At 53.9% G+C, this 17808-nt stretch overlaps 2 protein-coding genes across 5 annotated transcripts; both read right to left on the reverse strand.

Moving 5' to 3' along the window:
* Window positions 1-593: 593 nt before the first annotated feature.
* Window positions 594-8628, reverse strand: MRM1 (mitochondrial rRNA methyltransferase 1). Of its 2 annotated transcripts, XM_002827305.6 has the most exons (5): window positions 7182-8628; window positions 6888-6981; window positions 1751-1883; window positions 1535-1654; window positions 594-1313 (listed from the first exon to the last, which is right to left on the reverse strand). In XM_002827305.6, exons 1-5 carry the CDS (start codon window positions 8117-8119, stop codon window positions 1240-1242), a joined length of 1359 nt encoding a protein of 452 aa, XP_002827351.6. In that variant the 5' UTR covers window positions 8120-8628; the 3' UTR covers window positions 594-1239. The 2 variants fall into 2 exon arrangements, with proteins under 2 accessions (XP_002827351.6, XP_054392774.2); XM_054536799.2 differs by lacking the exons at window positions 594-1313; window positions 1535-1654 and adding an exon at window positions 3005-3121 and having other exon boundaries at window positions 1789-1883.
* Window positions 8629-8729: 101 nt separating this feature from the next.
* On the reverse strand, window positions 8730-17757 carry DHRS11 (dehydrogenase/reductase 11). Of its 3 annotated transcripts, XM_009251548.4 has the most exons (7): window positions 17394-17754; window positions 14352-14561; window positions 11273-11367; window positions 10480-10609; window positions 9770-9862; window positions 9496-9561; window positions 8730-9371 (listed from the first exon to the last, which is right to left on the reverse strand). In XM_009251548.4, exons 1-7 carry the CDS (start codon window positions 17538-17540, stop codon window positions 9330-9332), a joined length of 783 nt encoding a protein of 260 aa, XP_009249823.2. In that variant the 5' UTR covers window positions 17541-17754; the 3' UTR covers window positions 8730-9329. The 3 variants fall into 3 exon arrangements, with proteins under 3 accessions (XP_009249823.2, XP_024090957.1, XP_054392780.2); XM_024235189.3 differs by lacking the exon at window positions 14352-14561 and having other exon boundaries at window positions 17394-17755; XM_054536805.2 differs by lacking the exon at window positions 8730-9371 and having other exon boundaries at window positions 9770-9908; window positions 17394-17757.
* Window positions 17758-17808: the final 51 nt, after the last annotated feature.

The raw sequence follows: 17808 nt of genomic DNA on the forward strand, positions 1-17808 counted from the left end.
CATGCTACAGGCATCTAGTGGGTATAGGTCGGGGATTCTGCTAAACATCCTACAGTGCACAGGATTGCTCTCACAACAAAAAATTATCTGGCCCAAAATGTCAAGGGTGTGGAATTTGAGTCCACCTGCCCTAGTGGTGATCCTCAGCCTTGGCTGCACATTAGACCAATGGTGGCGCTTTCAAAAGCCAGATGCCAGGTGGCGCCACACCCATTATGTCAGACTCTGGTGTCAGTGTTGGGTTTTTTTAAAGCATGCCAGGTGGTTCCAATGTGCCACCAGGACAGAAACACTTCTATGCTCCTCATACTGCTGGCTCCTGCTGCTTTCCTGGGACCCGAGGGGAGGAGTGCCAAATCTGTCTCGGTTGTACAATCAACGGCAAGTCTGCTCCCAGTTCCTCCCCTTGAGGGGAACTGACTCAGTCACCCATGGGGGGCCCCGTGGGGTGGGAGGTGTTTGCTAATTTCCCGTTGCCTTTCATGGGGCTGCAGCCAGGAGTCTCCCCTCAAGGAGGCTGTGGAAGCTGCCCGAAGACTGGACCGAAGAGCGAGGCTGCCACCTAATGGAGGAATTGGCCAGAATCTCCCACGTGCTGAGTGATGTTTTATTTGAGCCTCACAACAACCCTGTGAGGTAGGTGCAGAGTCCCAAGGCACAGAAAGATGAGGCCTGTGCTCAAGGCCCCAGGGCGGGGCCGTGTGTGGGCCTGAGGTGCGCACTGTCTACCCCACATCAGGGCCCCGCCCTCCACCCCCCACATTCTCACACACACATTTGCCACAGGCAACGACTGGTTCAAGAGGAACGGGTCCCCTGGGCTGGGCTGCCTGCCTCTCTGCAGATGTCTAAACTTTCCCTCAACTTCCAGGCAGGGCCTGGGAGGGCAGATTCCCTCCATGCTAGGCCATCATGGCTTCCCATGGAAATTAACAAACTACCATGTCCTACTACAGGTCCAACATCACAACAGGAAACAGCTTCCTCTGGTCTCCACCGCAGTCCCCTTACCCCCCGAGACTGTGGTCAATAAACATGGGCCTGGTGCACACTCAGGCAGAGGCTCCCGCACACTGGAGCAGGCAGAGGCAGGTGCGGCCATCCCTGACTCCAGCACGTGAACATTGTGGACTGTCCACGTCAGCCCTCATTTTGCCTCTCTTTCTCTGAGCCTGAAGACAGCCCTGGGTGCTGAGCCATGCTGAGTCCTTCAGACCTGGCTGAGGGTTCTTGGGGGTCTTAAAGAAGCTGCTTTCTCTCCCCATCTGTGGGGAAACCCTTCCTCTGGCTGCAAATGGAGTGAAGAAGAATTCCTGCACAGACACAAGGACAAGGGAAGAGAGGACGGAGGAGAGGGATGTTTAGAGACCTAGACATGTGTCAGGCATCCCCTCATCTCAACAGGATGTAATTTCCCCATTTTGTACATAAAGCAACTGAGGCACACAAACAGCCAGCAAATGGGATTAGAGGGCATCAAATCCCACCTGCGTGATTAGAGGGAGAGAGGAAAGGGAAGGGGGAGTAGACTCACCTGCAGCCACAGAGACGTTCAAGGACTCAAGTCCAGGAGGCAGCTGGCGCCGGGGCAGGATGGTGAGGAGAAGCTGGCAGGAGGCCTGCACCTCCTGGGATAGACCTGAGCCCTCATTCCCTGCAGGGCATGGGGCTGAGGGTTAGGGTTGCCCAGCTGGACACCCAATTGCTCGGGAAATGTAATCTGGGCACAAACTCAGGGACATCCACCTACCCAGCACAAGGAGAGTAGGCCGATCCCAGAGGAACTCCAAGCAACTCGTGATGGGGATCTCGGAGGACTGGGGATCCTCTGCACTTGGGCAGCCCACCGTGCCGGCCACGAGCCAGCCCTGCTGGGCTTTGGTCTGAAAGGGGGAAGAAGATATATTCTAATTCTTTTTTTATTTTAATTTTGAGATAGGGTCTTACTCTCGCTCAGGCTGGAGTGCAGTGGCACGATCACAGCTCACCGCAGCCTCAATCTCCCGGGTTCTGGTGATCCTCCCACCTCAGCCTCCCAAGTAGGTGGGACTACAGGCACTCGCCACCCTACCCGTCTAGTTTTTGCATTTTTTTTTCGAGATGGGGTTTCACCATCTTGCCCAGGTTGGTCTGGAACTCCTGGCTTCAAGCGATCCTCCCGCCTTGGCCTTCCAGAGTGCTAGGATTACAGGCGTCAGCTACCACGCCTGCCTCTCCTATTCTAATTCACCAAATCTTCATCAGAGGCCGTACGCGGTGGCTCAAGCCTGTAATTCCAGCACTTCGGAAGGCTGAAGCAGGCAGATTACCTGAGGTCAGGAGTTCAAGACTAGCCTGGCCAAGACACAGTGGCTCACGCCTGTAATCCCAGCACTTCGGGAGGCCAAGGCAGGGGGATCACCTGAGGTTGGGAATTCGAGACCAGCCTGAACAACATGGAGAAACCCCGTCTTTACTAAAAATACAAAATTAGCTGGGCGTGGTGGCGCATGCCTGTAATCCCAGCTACTCAGGAGGCTGAGGCAGGAGAATCGCTTGAACTCAGGAGGCAGAGGCTGCAGTCAGCCGAGATTGCGCCATTGTACTCCAGCCTGGGCAACAAGAGTGAAACTCCAACTCAAAAAAAAAAAACAGGCGCAGTAGCTCACGCCTGTAATCCCAGCACTTTGGGAGGCCGAGGCGGGCAGATCACCTGAGGTCAGGAGTTTGAGACCACCCTGGCTAACATGTTGAAACCCCGTCTCTACTAAAAACATACAAAAAAATTAGCTGGGTGTGGTGGCACATGCCTGTAGTCTCAGCTACTTGGGAGCCTGAGGGAGGAGAATCGCTTGAACCCAGGAGACGGAGGTTGCAGTGAGCGGAGATCACGCCACTGCCTCCAGCCTGGGCAACAGAGAGAGACTCCACTCTGTCTCAAAAAAAAAAAGACTAGCCTGAGCAACATGGTGAAATTCTGTCTCTACTAAAAATACAAAAATCAGCCTGGCCTGGTGGCGGGTACCTGTAATCCCAGCTACTCAGGAGACATGAGAATCTCTTGAGACCAGGAGGCAGACGTTGCAGTGAGCTGAGATTGCGCCACTGCACTCCTGCTTGGGTGATAGAGTGAGACCCCCACCTCAAAAAAAAAAAAAAAAAAATCTCCATCAGAGCCCTGGCCAAGGAGGAGCCTAGCCTTGCCCATATATTCATTTATTTGCTGATCCAGTCAATCAGTCAATAGTTATTAAGCACCTAGCACGGGCTCTGTTCTAGGCACTGGGGACAGGGCACTGAACAAAACAAAACAGACCAAAATCCCAGCCTTGTGGAAGGGCAGGTAGGGACGGACTCACTGAGGTGACATTTGAGTGCAGACCTGAAGGAGAAGGAGGAGCACCGTGCAGACATCTGGGGCAAGAACACTCTAGGCAGAGAGATCAGCAAGCACAGAGGCAAGTGCCTCCCTGGCATGTTTGAGAACAGTAAGGTGGCCAGTGGGAAGAGAGGCGTCAAGACAGAAGAGGGAACAACAGCCACATGAGGTAGGGTCTCCAGGGCTACTGGAAGGACTCTGGCTTTGAATCTGAGCAGTACAGAGGCTTTGAAAGGTTTTCAGCAGAGAAGTAACATGGTCTGACTTCAACAGACTCACTCTGCCTGCTGTGCTGAGAGCCAAGAGCAGAAGCAAGGAGGCCAGATAGGAAGTTTCTGCAGTAACAGTCAACAGATGATGGTGACTTGCTTGGGCCAGAGTGGTAGCAGTGGAAACAGGAAGAAATGGTGGTAATACGGAAACAACTTCAGTTAAGGATGATGCCAAGGTTTTTGACCTAAACAACCAAAGGGATGGAGTTGCTCCAGAAGGAACAGGTGCTCAGTTTTAGAAATGTTAGGTTTGAAATACCCACCTGACAGCAAAACAACAACAACAGTAACAACAACTGTGGAGTAGGCAACTAGATGAGTGAATCTGGAATTCAGAACCAAGCTCCAGGCTAGAGTATACACTTGGGCGGGAATTTGAATTCAGATAATATTTAAAGCCATGAGACTACATGAGACCAACAAGAAATGAACATATACGGAAAAGAGATCCAGGACCAGGTGAGGTGGCTCACGCCTCTAATCCCAGCATTTTGGGAGGGTAAGGCAGGAGGACTTCTTGAAGCCAGGAGTTTGAGACCAGCCTGGGCAACAAAGTGAGACCTCATCTCTACAAAAAAAAAAGAAAAAGAAAAAAGAAAGAAAAAAATTAGGTGCGATGGTGTGCACCTGTATCTCCAACTACTCAGGAGGCTGAGGTGGGAGGATGGCTTGAGCCCAGGAATTCGGAGGCTGTACTGAGCTGTGATTGTGCCACTGCGCTCCAGGCTGGGCAACACAGCAAGACCCCATCTCTCTCTCTCTTTTTTTTTTTTTTTTTGAGATAGAGTTTCACTCTTATTGCCCAGGCTGGAGTGCAATGGTGCGATCTCGGCTCACTGCAACCTCCGCCTCCTGGATTCAAGCAATTCTCCTGCCTCGGCTTACCGAGCAGCTGGGATTACAAGTGCCCGCCACCATGCCCAGGTAATTTTTGTATTTTTAGTAGAGACAGGGTTTCACCATTTTGGCCAGGCTGGTCTCGAACTCCTGACCTCAGGTGATCCACCTGCCTCAGCCTCCCAAAGTTCTAGGATTACAGGCGTGAGCCACCGTGCCTGGCCAAGACCCCATCTCTTAACAACAACCGCTCCCGGCCAAGACCTCTTTTTTTTTTTTTGACATGTCACTCTGTCACTCAGGGTGGAGTGCAGTGGCACGATCTCGGCTCACTACAACCTCCACCTCCCGGGTTCAAGCGATTCTCCTGCCTCCGCCTCCCAAGTAGCTGGGACTACAGGCACGAACCACCACACCCAGCTAATTTTTTGTATTTTTAGTAGAGATGGGGTTTCACCGTGTTAGCCAGGATGGTCTTGATCTCCTGACCTCATGATCTACCTGCCTCAGCCTCCCAAAGTGCTGGGATTACATGCGTGAGCCATCGCGCCCGGCTGACCCCATCTCTTAACAACAACAACAAAAGAGATCCGAGGACTAAAATCTGGGAAATGCTAATGCTCGGAAGTCAGGGGGTTGAGGAAGAACCACTAAAAATGTCTCTCAGAGAGGACATGGTGAAGCAGAAGGAAAGCAGGTATAGTGTTTCAAGGAGGAAGGAGTGGTCAACTGTGCCAGCTGCTGCAGATGGGTCAAGTCAGAAAAGAATTGAGAACAGACCCTGGAATGCAGCAACATGGAGGCCACTGGTGACCTTGATGAAGCCTTTGATTCAGTGTGAGAGGAAGAGCTGACTGGTGTGAGATCAAGAGTGTGAGAGGGGAATGTTTGCTTGCATGCTGAAGAGAGTGTAAGAGAAAAGTGGATGCTGCAGGAAGAGGAGGAAAATTGCCAGAGCAGTGTCTCTGAGTACGCAGGAAGGGCCCCAGCACAGGCCCCTGCTTGGGGCACCTCCAGCTCTTCCACAGCAACAGGTGGACGACACTCTCCAGGCCAGATGCTGATGACTGTAGGGAGATGTGATGCCTGGAGCTTAAGTGGATGTTCTGCAGTGTTTCTGTGTTTTCAGAAGCTACCTGTTCAGGGGCTGGAAGTGATGAGTGGGAACCTCATCTCCTATCAGGCTTGGAGAAAGGGGCTCTCTACAAAATAGTGAAGCCAAAAAATGCTTCTAGATATGTGCTGTTCAATATAGTAGCCACTAGCTACATGTGGCTATTAAGCAATTGAAAGGTGGCTAATTCAAATTGAGGTGTGTTGTATGTAAAATATTTTTTAAAGGAATGTAAAATATTTCATTAATAATATTTTTTAAAAGCCAGGTGCGGTGGCTCATGCCTGTAATCGCAGCACTTTGGGAGGCTGAGGCGAGTGGATCACTTGAGGTCACGAGTTCAAGAACAGCCAGACCAACATAGTGAAACCCCATCTAAATACAAAAAAAAAATTAGCTGGGCATGGTGTGTGCCTATCATCCCAGCTACTTGGAAGGCTGAAGCAGGAGAATCACTTGAACCCAGGAGGCAGAGGTTGCAGTGAGCCAATATTGCACCACTGCACTCCAGCTTGGGCAATAAGAGCGAAACTCTCTCAAAAAATTAGTAATATTAATAATAATTAAAATGATTACATGTTAATTGATATTATTTTGGATATACTGGATACAATTTATTTAAAATGTCATCTCTTTTCAATGTGGCTACTAGAAAAGCTAAAACTACCTATGTTTCTCACACCATATTTTTATTGGACAGCATTGTTCTAGACAGGGCCCAGAGCTCCCCTCCTTCTGAAGAGGAAAATTTCTCACCCTGCAGTTGGGGTGGGGTTTGGGGGGGCGGGTATGGTCAGAGGGGATTCCATATGCAGAGCAATACTGCCTCCTTGTGTCCAGCAAGGGAAGCACAGCTGAAGACGGATGGGAGAGGGGTTTCCAAGGTTTGTCTCTTGCTAGATATTAATGGCATACAGATCTCCTTGTTCAAACATCCTTTCAAGCTGTGCCCTATTCGAGGAACTCAGGTCTCCTGTCCACCAGCTCCCCACAGCTGAACAAAATGCATTTACTGAAGCCCGACCTAGTAGGCAAGTAGACACTGAGGCTGACTTACAGAAGAGGCAAAGTGGTGCATACCTGGGGAAGGGGTGCAGGAAAGGGTATGACGCTAGGAAGAATTCAGATAATGCTCCATTTGCCGTTTTAAAAATTCCAGGACCCTTCCATCCCCAGAGGGATTTAGAAGGCCAAAGGAAGCGGTGCCAACATGCCCCTTTCTCTCCCTCGCCAGGGGCTAGCTTCGTCCCCTTGAAGAGGCTGAGCTGGGCTCATATCTGTTCCTTCCCCTTTTGCCCCTCATTACCTGTAAAAATCCGGTGAGGTCATCAGTGGAGAACACGTCCATCACCTCCATAGCCCCCGCGCTGGACTTGCTGACTACTGGAGTGAGCGGGCAGCTGCAAGGTTTCCCCGTTCCCCGCATTAGGCTGGGCCATCTCAAGCCCGGCTCCCTACCCTCCCAGGGCTCCCAAGGGCTAGGGGGGTGAGAGTTCTGGGACCGGTAAGTCTGGCTAAGGGATCACCCAAGGGCCAAAGTGCTTAGGAACTCGGCTGCGTCTCCAAGTTGGGGCACATAGAGAATGAGGGACGTCCGTGCCTGTTTCTCCGGCTGGTGATGACCTTATCCACTCCGAGGAAGTGTGCAGAACGCAGCACAGCCCCAAAATTATGGGGATCCTGGATCCCATCGAGGACAAGCCACAACTGCTGGGGGTCGTCGCCTGGGCTTGCCTCCCCGGCCTCTCTCCAAGGCCGGGGCCGCAGCGGGCTCACCTCCATGCAGACACCCTGGTGGACCTGGTAGCGGCACATTGTGTCCAGTTTCTGCCGTCTGGGCCGCAGAACTGGAATGTCCCGCGCCTCGGCCATCCGGAGCAGCTCGGCCCGCTTCCCCTGCAGCCCAGCTTTACCTGCCTGGAGCAGGAGCCGGGCCACGGAGCGGCGGGCGGCCTGCAGAGCCAGGAGACACGGGGACAGGCCAAACAGAAGCTCCAGCCGAGAGGTCGGCACCAGGTCATCCAGCAGCAAGCGGCTTAGCTCCTCCCCACCAGGCCGCTCCCCACGCCGCGCTACATGGGAGAAATGACGGGTGACGAGGCGACCCCAGGTCGCGCCCCGGACTGTCGAGAGCAATGCCATGGCGCAGCTCCCGCCAGGGACTCGATGCCCCTTGCTGCGTCCCCGGGAGCGGTAACCCGCGCCGCAGTTCGCTCCCAGGCTCCCAATACCGAGGTGAAGGGTACTCGACAGCTGTCTCCGCCTAGCTCTCTCGGACAGGAACAAACAGCCTGGATTACCCACAACTGGACTACTGAGCCACGACCACCCCCTCCCAAGCTCCCACGTGGGTCCCTCGCTTCCGGGTTCGGGAGCCTGCCCCTCCCCGGCCCCTTGCTGACGGTGTTTTGCGCATGCGCGGCTGCCAGGCTGTCCCCACAGCGCCTCCCTCAGGGCTAGAGGAGCGGCGAGCTGAGCTGGCGGTACTACCGGCTGCGTCCTGTGTTCCTCGAGGTCCCAGGAGGCCAGGGACCGCATTCACCCACGCACCAGTGAAGGGCCCTTTAAGGAGATGGGTTGGCCTTACTGGTCAACCAATTCAGCCTTGTTGCCTCCCTCCCCACATCCCAGCGCTGGTGATTTTTCCCAGAACTTCTCCTCACTGGCCCATCACCAGCCAGCAGGAGGACCCCAACAGTCACTTCCTATCCCGGGCCGCTGATTCTCTTCCTAAGTGACTCTGAGCCTGTCGTGTCCCTGCTGACAAGCCCACTAACGCCCCCGTCCCACAGGTAATGGCGAGACTCTTTTGCGCAGCACTCAGCCCCCCAGCGATCCAGGAAGGCAGGAAGGAGCTGCCTCTTCAGCCCCCTCTTGCTCCTGTGCTTAAGTTCTGTGCTCTTCGCACAGTACTGCATGCTCTTCCAGGCCTCTCAGCCTTGCACACCTGTCTTCGCTTTGTCAAACTCCTACACGTTTTCAAGGCCCAAACAAACCCATTCCTGCTACCTAAGGTAATCCATATTCCCATGAGTGAGGCCCCCAATCCACACACCTGGGACCTACCTGGAAGAAATTCTGAGACACAAGCACCCCTGATCACAGAGAAGTGGAAAGAATGGAAAGACACTCCTGAAGCCAAGGCAGATTGGTTGCGATTTTTCTTTTTTAATGATCACCATGAAATCCACTGGGCCAGGCCCTGGTGTTCTGCTGCCATAGTCAGAGTGGAGGGATGACCCCACGAGGGGACAAGAAGCCAAGATTGGGCTGGGGAGCCGAGAAGGAGAAAGATAAGGGGGAGAGGGTGCAGTGGGGCAGGCAGAGGAGGAAGTCTGGAGCCCTGGATAACCACACAGATATAAGGTGAGGGCCTCCCTCTGCCACCCCAGCCCTGAGCCACAGACGTTGAGGTGCAAGAAGATGCGGGGGATTTTGGCCACAATTCCTTTCCCATGTCAAAGGGAAGAGACCTGAGAGCAGACAAAGGCCAAGGTGCCCAGCGGCACAAGAACAAGTTAACAAGTAAAACAATGAGGGACACCACCTCCTTTCCCCAGCCCATTTTTCACATTTACAACCGAAGCAATTTGACAAGATGATATAAAAATCTCAAACAAATTTTCTAGGCCCTGGTCGGGGTGTGGACAGGAAGTGGTATCCAGTGATCCAGAAATCAACACCTAAAATCCAGAGGCAGGAGGCAAGCCATGAAGGGTGGGGAGGGAAGGAGGAGCTCCCACAGTCACTAGGTCACCTGCTCCGTGGGCCTCATCTGGATGTCTCCAATCTGTGGAAGGCACAAGGCATGAGGCAGCTGTAACACTCTCCCCCGGCCCTGCAGGGCTCCCTGCTCCCCTCCTCTGGGGCTGGTTGGGTTCCTCCAGTGAGTAGACAGTCAGGGCCAGACTCACCTGGATGTGTGCGGGGGTGCTGAGGACGTAGATAACAGCCTCGGCCACATCCTCGGGTTTGAGACACTGAGAGCACCAGGGGAATGGGTTGAGACAAGGACAGAATGGACTCAAATTCCCTCCCACCACTGAGCTCCTCTGTGGCATCCACACATCCACCCCAACCCTCCAGGAGGCGCCACAAAGGCTGGAAGGGTGGAGTCTGAAGGCCGAGCTTCCCTCTGCCTTCATTTAGGGAGTCAGTGGCTTCACCAGGCTCAGAGGGAGGCCCCACCTTCATTTGCTCATAGGTGCCAGCTGCCTTCTCAGGGTCCTTGTCGTGGAGTTTGAAGGCGAATTGTGTCTCCACCACACCTGGAGAGATGCACTGGGCCAACAGAGAGGGCCTTCTCAGGGGCTGAGCTTTGCCAGGCCTTGGGGAGGTCGAGGGGAGAGGATGGAGGCCACAGAACCCCAGCTTCACAGTGATGGCTGCCCGATATCTGGCAGCGGCCTCCTCCCTCCGAAGCTGCCACTGGCAGTGACCATGATACCTACCATCTACAGAGCCTTTCCTATATGTCAGGTAAACGTTTTACAAAAAAGTGTCCCTGAAAAGCTCATCATCTCCTTTTCACAAATGAGAAGGCCGAGGCTTAGGGAGGTTCAGTGACTCGCTCACGATCATGCGGCCTTCAAGAGAAGAGCCCGGACTCCTGGTTTCCAGCCACTGTGCACCTGGTTTCCCACAGTCCCTTGCTTTCCCTCAGGTCAGCCCCCTCCCAGCTCAAAGTCTAAGTCTGGTCGTTGGCTCCTGGATCAGTGAAATGAGGAAATGAAGGGCTGCATAGGGCCATGCCGGGAGCAGCAGCACCCAGTTCTGTGCCCAGTCCACTCCCAGGAGCTCTAAGCGGCACATTCTGAACATGGGCTTCCTGAACGGTGTGTGTGGGTGGGGAGGGCCTGCGCCACCCTGTCCCCACCAGGGCTAGGCCACAGCCTCACCGTGGCTCGGATGTGGGTCTGGGCCTCCCGAAGCTCTTGCCTCAGTCCCTCTGTCAGCGCAGTGACGGCATACTTGGTGGCACTATAGAAGTGGGTCACAGACAGGGGTAGCACTCGGTGGCCAGACATGCTGGGTGGGGAGAGGAAGGGGAAAGAGGAGAGAATGAAGCTCCAGGGAGACCAGTGGTGCCCCTGCCGTACCCGGTTAGCCCCACCACCCAGATGCCCATCGGGAAGACTTCTAAAGGGGACCTCTACTGGCCATCCCACAGCTCACTAATCTAATTTTGGTTATTCAAACAGTTTTGGAAAACCCTCCTTTTCCTGGAAGTCGTCCCTAAGCTGACGACAGAATGCACTCTCCTGGTGGTGCAGAATGTCAGAATTCTCTCCATCTAATCTGTATGTTCACTGATATGGTTCTATTGGGACATCTCAGGGCAGGCAGAGGCCATGTCTCCCCTCAGACTGGGGCTCCCCAGTGGCAGACACTGTACATAGTACTCTTTGTGCCATGAGGTGGGGTTCATCCCCAGGCCTGAGGAATAGAGGCACTTAGTCCCACGAGAGGCCCCAGGCTTCAGCTGTAGAGGCAAGGGGCTGAGCTGCCCATTCCAGCCAACCAGGGGCTGGTACTTGACAACATTATTCTTTCCCTCACCATGATTGTGCCATTCAGGTATTAAATCCGTATTTTCCCACCAAGGAAACTGAGGTCCAAAGAGGTCAGGTGAGCTACAGCACATTACCCAGCCTGGTGGGTGAGTGGTACCCATTGGCCACTTGCCCTCACCTATTGATGTTAATGATGTGCCCATCGTCCACATTCCGCTCCTTCATGGACTGGTAGGCTTCCCGTGTGCAGATGCTGAGGGCCAGCACGTTCACCTGCAGGCCAGGGAGGGCAATGAGGTGTCTCCACTCCGGCCCAACTGAGCAAGTGATGGAGCCACAGAATGCTAGGGGGGCAGGGGGCAGTGTGGCCTTCCAAAACAGTGTCCAGGTCCCCCAGAGACCAGCCAGAGGCACAGGGCATCTTGTCTTCTACATGAGATGCCCCTCTCCCTAAAGCTGCAACCCCCAGTTGATAGCAGAGGTAGCTCCTCACCTGGCTGACCCCCCAAGTTCCTGCAAACAAGAATGGAAACCCTTCAAACCCACTCCTGACCCAGGAGACTCTGTCTTGGCCATCTCCTCTATGAACAGTAGCACAGACCCTCTAATTTCCATAGAGAATCATTTCCATTTCTTCCCCCAAATACCCTACTCTTCTCTTCTCTGTGACAGTCTCTGGCCCTGCTCCCTCCTAAACTGCTCAAAATCCTTACCAAAATGGCTTACAAATCTCTCTCCTCCGGCACAGAGCCTAGCCTCTCCCTGCCTTCTTCAGCTACTCTCTGCTCCTTCCCCATCCCCTCCCTCGAGATGAGTAGAGAAGAGAAGGCCTGACCCTCCTTTCTATGCCTTCCTTTAACCTGGGTTCCATCTACAAGACTAGGCATGGAGACTCTAGAGGGTCAGGTAACTTGCCACTCCTACTCCCTCTGGCAGAGGTGACCCCCACATCCCCACCCTTCAGGGAACAGAGGTCTGAAGGCGTGTCTGCTGTAAAGCACCTACACTGCCCCACCTGTTGGCCCCACTCATTAGCCTCACCCAGAGGACAAGCAGAGATAAAGCTTTTAGCAGGTCCTCAAGCCTCTCCTCTTAAGAAGAGAGGGAACCAGCGGGAGATTAGATGTTTCTCTTAATCAGGTGTCAGAGCCTGCCATGAGGAAAAGAACACCTTTGGTGTGAACCTGCCTTGGTGTTCATGGCAGTAGGAAGAGATGGGTGCCAGGACAAGGTTTCCAGCCGTGTTTCTCATCTTCTTGGCAAGATGTGAGGCAGAAAACTCAGCCCCTGGCAGGTAGAGTAGGAGAAATAGATCCCCTGGGACCAGGTGAGTAAATCTCCCAGGTCTAGGGTATCAGGGGCAGGGAAAGAGAAGATGCCTTATAGGATGATCCTAATAGACTCAGATAATGTTCAAGCTGAAAGGAGCTGTAGGAATTTAATGTAAGTCCCTCATTTTACAGATGGGCGAGTTGAGGTCCAGGTTTAGAGACCCATGTGCTGTGGGTGAGGACCATGGCTCTGATCTCCAAGAAGGCTGAGGGCTTCATTTTCATGGCTTCATTTCCAGGCCCAAGCATCTATGAGGTGCTAAGTCTACTGTAAGCAGATGGGAAAGGATTGTGGGGAGAAAAGAACACCCCATTCACACACTGCTTTCAACTTCTCAGGATACTTTTATACCCTACTATCACCCCATCATACCATTCAGAAGTTGAAAACCCATGTCCTGAAAGTCGGGTTTGGCCTGTGCATGGTTTCAAAACATTTTAAAAACCCTTCCAACATGTACTGGAAAGTTTCATTTATTCAATAACTATCTTTTGAGTGCTTATGGTATCAAGCCATACCAGAGAATAAAACAGATAAAAATCCTTGCCCTCATGGAGCTGACATTTTAGTGAATGGGAGTAGGGGGGTGTCACATAAAATCAGACTCCCCACTTCTCTCAAAGAAGTCATAAGATCAGCTGGGTGCGGTGGCTCACACCTGTAATCCCAGCACTTTGGGAGACCAAGGCAGGCGGATCACGAGATCAGGCGATACAGACCATCCTGGCCAACATGGTGAAACCCCATCTCTACTAAATACAAAAAAAATTAGCTGGGCATGGTGGTGCCTGCCTGTAGTCCCAGCTACTCAGGAGGCTGAGGCAGGAGAATAGCTTGAACCCAGAAGACGGAGGTTGCAGTGAGCCAAGATCACGCCACTGCACTCCAGCCTGGTTGGTAACTACAGAGCAAGACTTCGTCTCGAAAAAAAAAAAAAGAAAAAAAATTTCATCAAATCAGGCCACACTGGGCCCACACCACCATAGAGCAACTATGCAGGATTTGAGTAGTGGCTGTGTGCTTCCTCACATACCACAGACCCCTCCTAACCTCCCTCACTCCTTTATGTACCTACCTGGCCCCAGGGGACATTGGAGTTGTGACCCCAGATATTGATGATAGAGGTGTGTTCATCTCAATTAAATGTGACAAGACTGAAGCTCAAGGAAGGTAACCAACCTGCCTAAAGTCACATAGTTACTAGTGAGGCTAGGTAAGAATATCATCACTTGTCTCTCTTTTCCTTTTCTTCCCATAACATCACGTTCCCAAGCACCCAGGCACAGGGCTGACAAGTGGGAAACATTCAACAGGCAGCAGTTCTCTTCCCTAACAATCTTTCTTCTAACACAAGGAAATCACTCTAGACTTTAAGAATTACCTTCAGGTTGGGCATGGTGGCTCATGCCTGTAATCCCAGCACTTTGGGAGGCCAAGACGGGCAGATCACCTGAGATCAGGAGTTTGAGACCAGCCTGGCCAACAAGGTGAAACCCCGTCTCTACTAAAAATACAAAAAAATTAGATGGGCATTGATGGTGGGCGCCTGTAATTCCAGCTACTCAGGAGGCTCAAGCAGGAGAATCGTTTGAACCTGGGAAGCAGAAGTTGCAGTGAGCAGAGATCATGCCACTGCACTCCAGCCTGGGTGACAAAGCAAGACTCTATCTCAAAAAAAAAAAAAAAAAAAAAAAAAAGAACTACCTCCAGGGGCTCAAAGAAGAGAAGAGCTGATATGGCCATTCATCCACTCTCTATCCCTCTGGTAGGGCAAGAAGCCGAGAGAGTCAAGATTCCCCAGGTGGGAACCCAAAGCTCCCTCTTCCTAGATGTCCTGTCCCCAGCAGCACTCTGGTTCACAAACCCCTGGCTCCCCTCTCTCCTCCCCACCCTCCACCTGGAAGATGGAGGCTTGGAGCTCTTACACTGAACATGTCCTTCCAACCGCTGGTGCTGCCTGAGAGCAGGGTGTCAGGCCGGGCCAAGCCGGCATTGTTGATGCAGATGTCTACACCGCTGTGCTGAGAACGGATAGCTGAGAACATGGAGAGGATGTCCTCTTCATTTGATAGGTCACATCTGTAGGGGATCAAAGTCCCGGGGTAGCCTGCACTCTTACATTCAGCAGCCAGCTCCTATGAAACCCAACAGGGGTCTGACTGGGGTGAGCAGCTCACTCCCACGGCTCCCTAGCCAGCCTCAGACCCCCATCCCCGTCACACTCATAAAACACGCTCCTTTGGCAGATGACTTTCAGCCACGTAGATGTTGGACTGCCCATCCCCTAAGTCTGTCCTCTTTGGTCAAAGTCTAAGGGATGACAATGCTCCCTGAGCGATGAAGGGAAAAGGCTGTGATCAATGGAGAAGCCTCACTATAAACTCAAGTCCTGGCTGGGCGCGTTGGCTCATGCCTGTAATCCCAACACTTTGGAAGGCCAAGGCGGGTGGACCAGTTGAGGTCAGGAGTTTGAGACCAGCCTTGGCTAACTTGGTGAAACCCTATCTCTACTGAAAATACAAAAATTAGCTGGGTGTGGTGGCTACTTGGGAGGCTGAGGCACGAGAATCACTTGAATCCAGGAGGCGGAGGTTGCAGGAGCTGAGATCACGCCACTGCACTCCAGCCTGGGTGACAGAGCAAGACTGTGTCTTAAATAAATAAATAAATAAATAAATAAATAAATAAATAAATAAACTCAAGTCCTGGGTAGAGCAGGGGCCAGGGACCTAGAGAATGGAGTGTTCTCTCTTTTCTGCCTCTTCCTCAACAGGAACACCTCTTCTGCCCATAGGTAATATGCGCCTCTCCACCACTTCATGCTTCTACACCAGTCCCGAGAATCACTGGGCTGGTTAGCCCAGCCTCTTCCCCTGCATTGTGTCAGCCAGTCCCTCATCTCTGAACTATTCCCCTCCCCTCGCAAACTGCAGCCAACTGGCTCAGAGTTCTCAGACATGCCTTTCAACCAAGCCCAGCTGCCAATCTTCTCTCCCTACCTAAAGGAGGGTCAGAAAGTCAGGACAGATTCTTTCTCTCTGAGCCCTGGTGCACCACCCTCCCCTCTGAGGTTTCTCAGGAGACTATGAGGCAAGTCAGGTGGCAGGTGCCATTGAACACCCCCTGTGCATCTCTGGGCCCTCAGCATGCCAAGAAAGACCTGAGAAGGCAGAACCACTGAGAGGCAGCCCAGGTGGAAGCTGACATTCAGAGGCAAGAAGAAAATATGTTCTGTGGCCTTCTTTGGAAGCCAGTGACTGGGCACTTGAGCCTTGTGAAGGTGACTGTGTAGACGTGGGCGAGGGGGAAGGGGCATGCGGTGCCCTAGAGGAAGGCCAGCTTGGCCAGCTGCCCTGGCCTGGAGCCCCTTCCTCCTCCCAAGCCGAGCCAGGAATAAAGGACAGGATCGGGTGTCTTGGGACATTCTTTTCTGCTTTAACTTTCTGTTGAGTTCAAAAGGTATAGTCCTCTGAGAATCAGAAACCCCCCTTCACCAGATTTTACCCACGTTTGATCACTTCAGGAAACAGGAGTTTTCTCTGTAGGAAGCTAGAACCCAAATTCTGCTTTAACATCAATGAATGAATCAATCAAAGCAGACTGTGGGCAAGGAAGACTGCAGCTCTCCCCTCCCCTGGCATACATCTTCCCGCTTCCTCCTCTAGACTCAAAATTCCTGCCACAAGAAAACCAGAAGGGATGAGCTCAGAATGTATTTCTCCCTGTCACTGCCTTCCTGTTGCCCTACCTGTGCCACCTGATCTCCCTACCTCCCCTCAGTAATGATCTACAACATCATGTCACCCCCTCACAACAGGGGCATTCTCCTCTCAGACATGGAGTCACCCTGGGACTGAGTGATCAGCCTGGGGATCCCCTTGGGGCTCAGGCCCCCACTTCCTGGCTAGCTTGCGGTAGGGGAGTAGGTGAGAAGGCAAGAGTGGCTTCAGAATTAGGGAATCCAGTTGTTTAATCCCTGGCCTGATCCTCTGGGCTCCAAGGCTGGGGCTGGGTCCCGAGCTCCTCAGAATAGGATAAAGGGAGGAAAGAGTGGGGCAGTGATGGAGCCAGGTGACCTTGGGATTATCTGGGTTATAAAGCGTACCTTTGGTCAGCAGCAGGGGAGGGGACAGTCCTCCTTCCTGTATACCTTCTCCCTCTGCCCCCACCCAAGGCCTCCTTACCCTTTCCCTGCCTGAGGACTTTGAGCACGGTGGAGATAAAGCCCTGCAGCTAAGCACTAGCCCGACACTGAGAGTGAGCTTGCAGGGCGCATCCAGAGAGATCCTAGGACAGAAATTCCTCCCTGCTCCAAAATGGCCATCTTGATTTTTCTCTGAGCTCTGAGGGCTCTCAACCCCACGTCAAGAGAAGAGTAAGGAGTTCCAGGCTGCTTTATCCTCTCAAGGTTTCCGCCCTATTTTACCCACTGTTCGCCCCAGGAGAGTGGAGGAAAGCCCACTAAGAATATTCCATTCATTCCTCATGCCACTGGGCATGAGTTACCCCCCGAGGTGAGAGGGCGGGGCTGAGGCTCTTCAGTAAAGCTCCCACCCCAACCCCACCCTCAGTCCTGGCTCCTGCCCATCTGGTTGGCCAGCCACCTTGCCCTGCGTGGTGGGTGACTTCTGGGAATTAGAGGCACTTGGCCGCCGGGGGCGAGAAGGCCACAGGGGCGAGACCACCACCCCCGACCTCCGGCTTCCCCCTTCCTCGGGCCAATACCCTGGGCAGACGCGAGGGGCGGGTGGGGAGATGCCGGGGTCAGAGATTCGGTAACTCGAGTAGGGGCTGTCAGGGGAAACGGCTCCTTCAAAGACGAGACTCACGGGGAAGGGAGAAGCCTGCCTTAAGGGATCCGAGAGGCCGCCCCCACTAGAGCAAAGGGCCCCGGCGTGGCCGGCAGGTGAACCCGACTCCGGGGAAACGACCCGCCCGTGGCGTCCCCGCCCTCGGCCCGGCCTCACCTCGATGTTGCCCACGGTGCGGGCGCAGCCCACCACCTTCAGTCCCTGCTGGACCAGGGCCCGGGCCACGGCCGCGCCGATGCCCCCCGAGGCCCCCGTCACCAGCGCCAGCCGGTCGCGCCACCGCTCCATGCCGGGCCTGGCCATGGGCCCGCGCCGCCCGTCCGCCTCGCTGGACTCGCCCGGCACGGGGGTCGAGGAGCTAACGCCCGGCCGCTCTCCTGCCGCCGCCGCCGACCTGCTCGCGTCCGATCCGCGCCTAGACCCACCAGAGTCCCGGCCTGCCTCCGGCCGGGACGCCACCCTCAGGCCACCGGCGATCCGCCGTATCCAGTCGGAGGCCGCCGCGGCCCGGCCGCCCCGCCCCTTCCGCCCCTTCCGCCCCTCCGCCCCCCCGCGCCGCCCCGGCGTAGGG

The sequence above is a fragment of the Pongo abelii genome, chromosome 19 (assembly GCF_028885655.2).
Source record: "Pongo abelii isolate AG06213 chromosome 19, NHGRI_mPonAbe1-v2.0_pri, whole genome shotgun sequence".
Taxonomy (NCBI): domain Eukaryota; kingdom Metazoa; phylum Chordata; class Mammalia; order Primates; family Hominidae; genus Pongo; species Pongo abelii.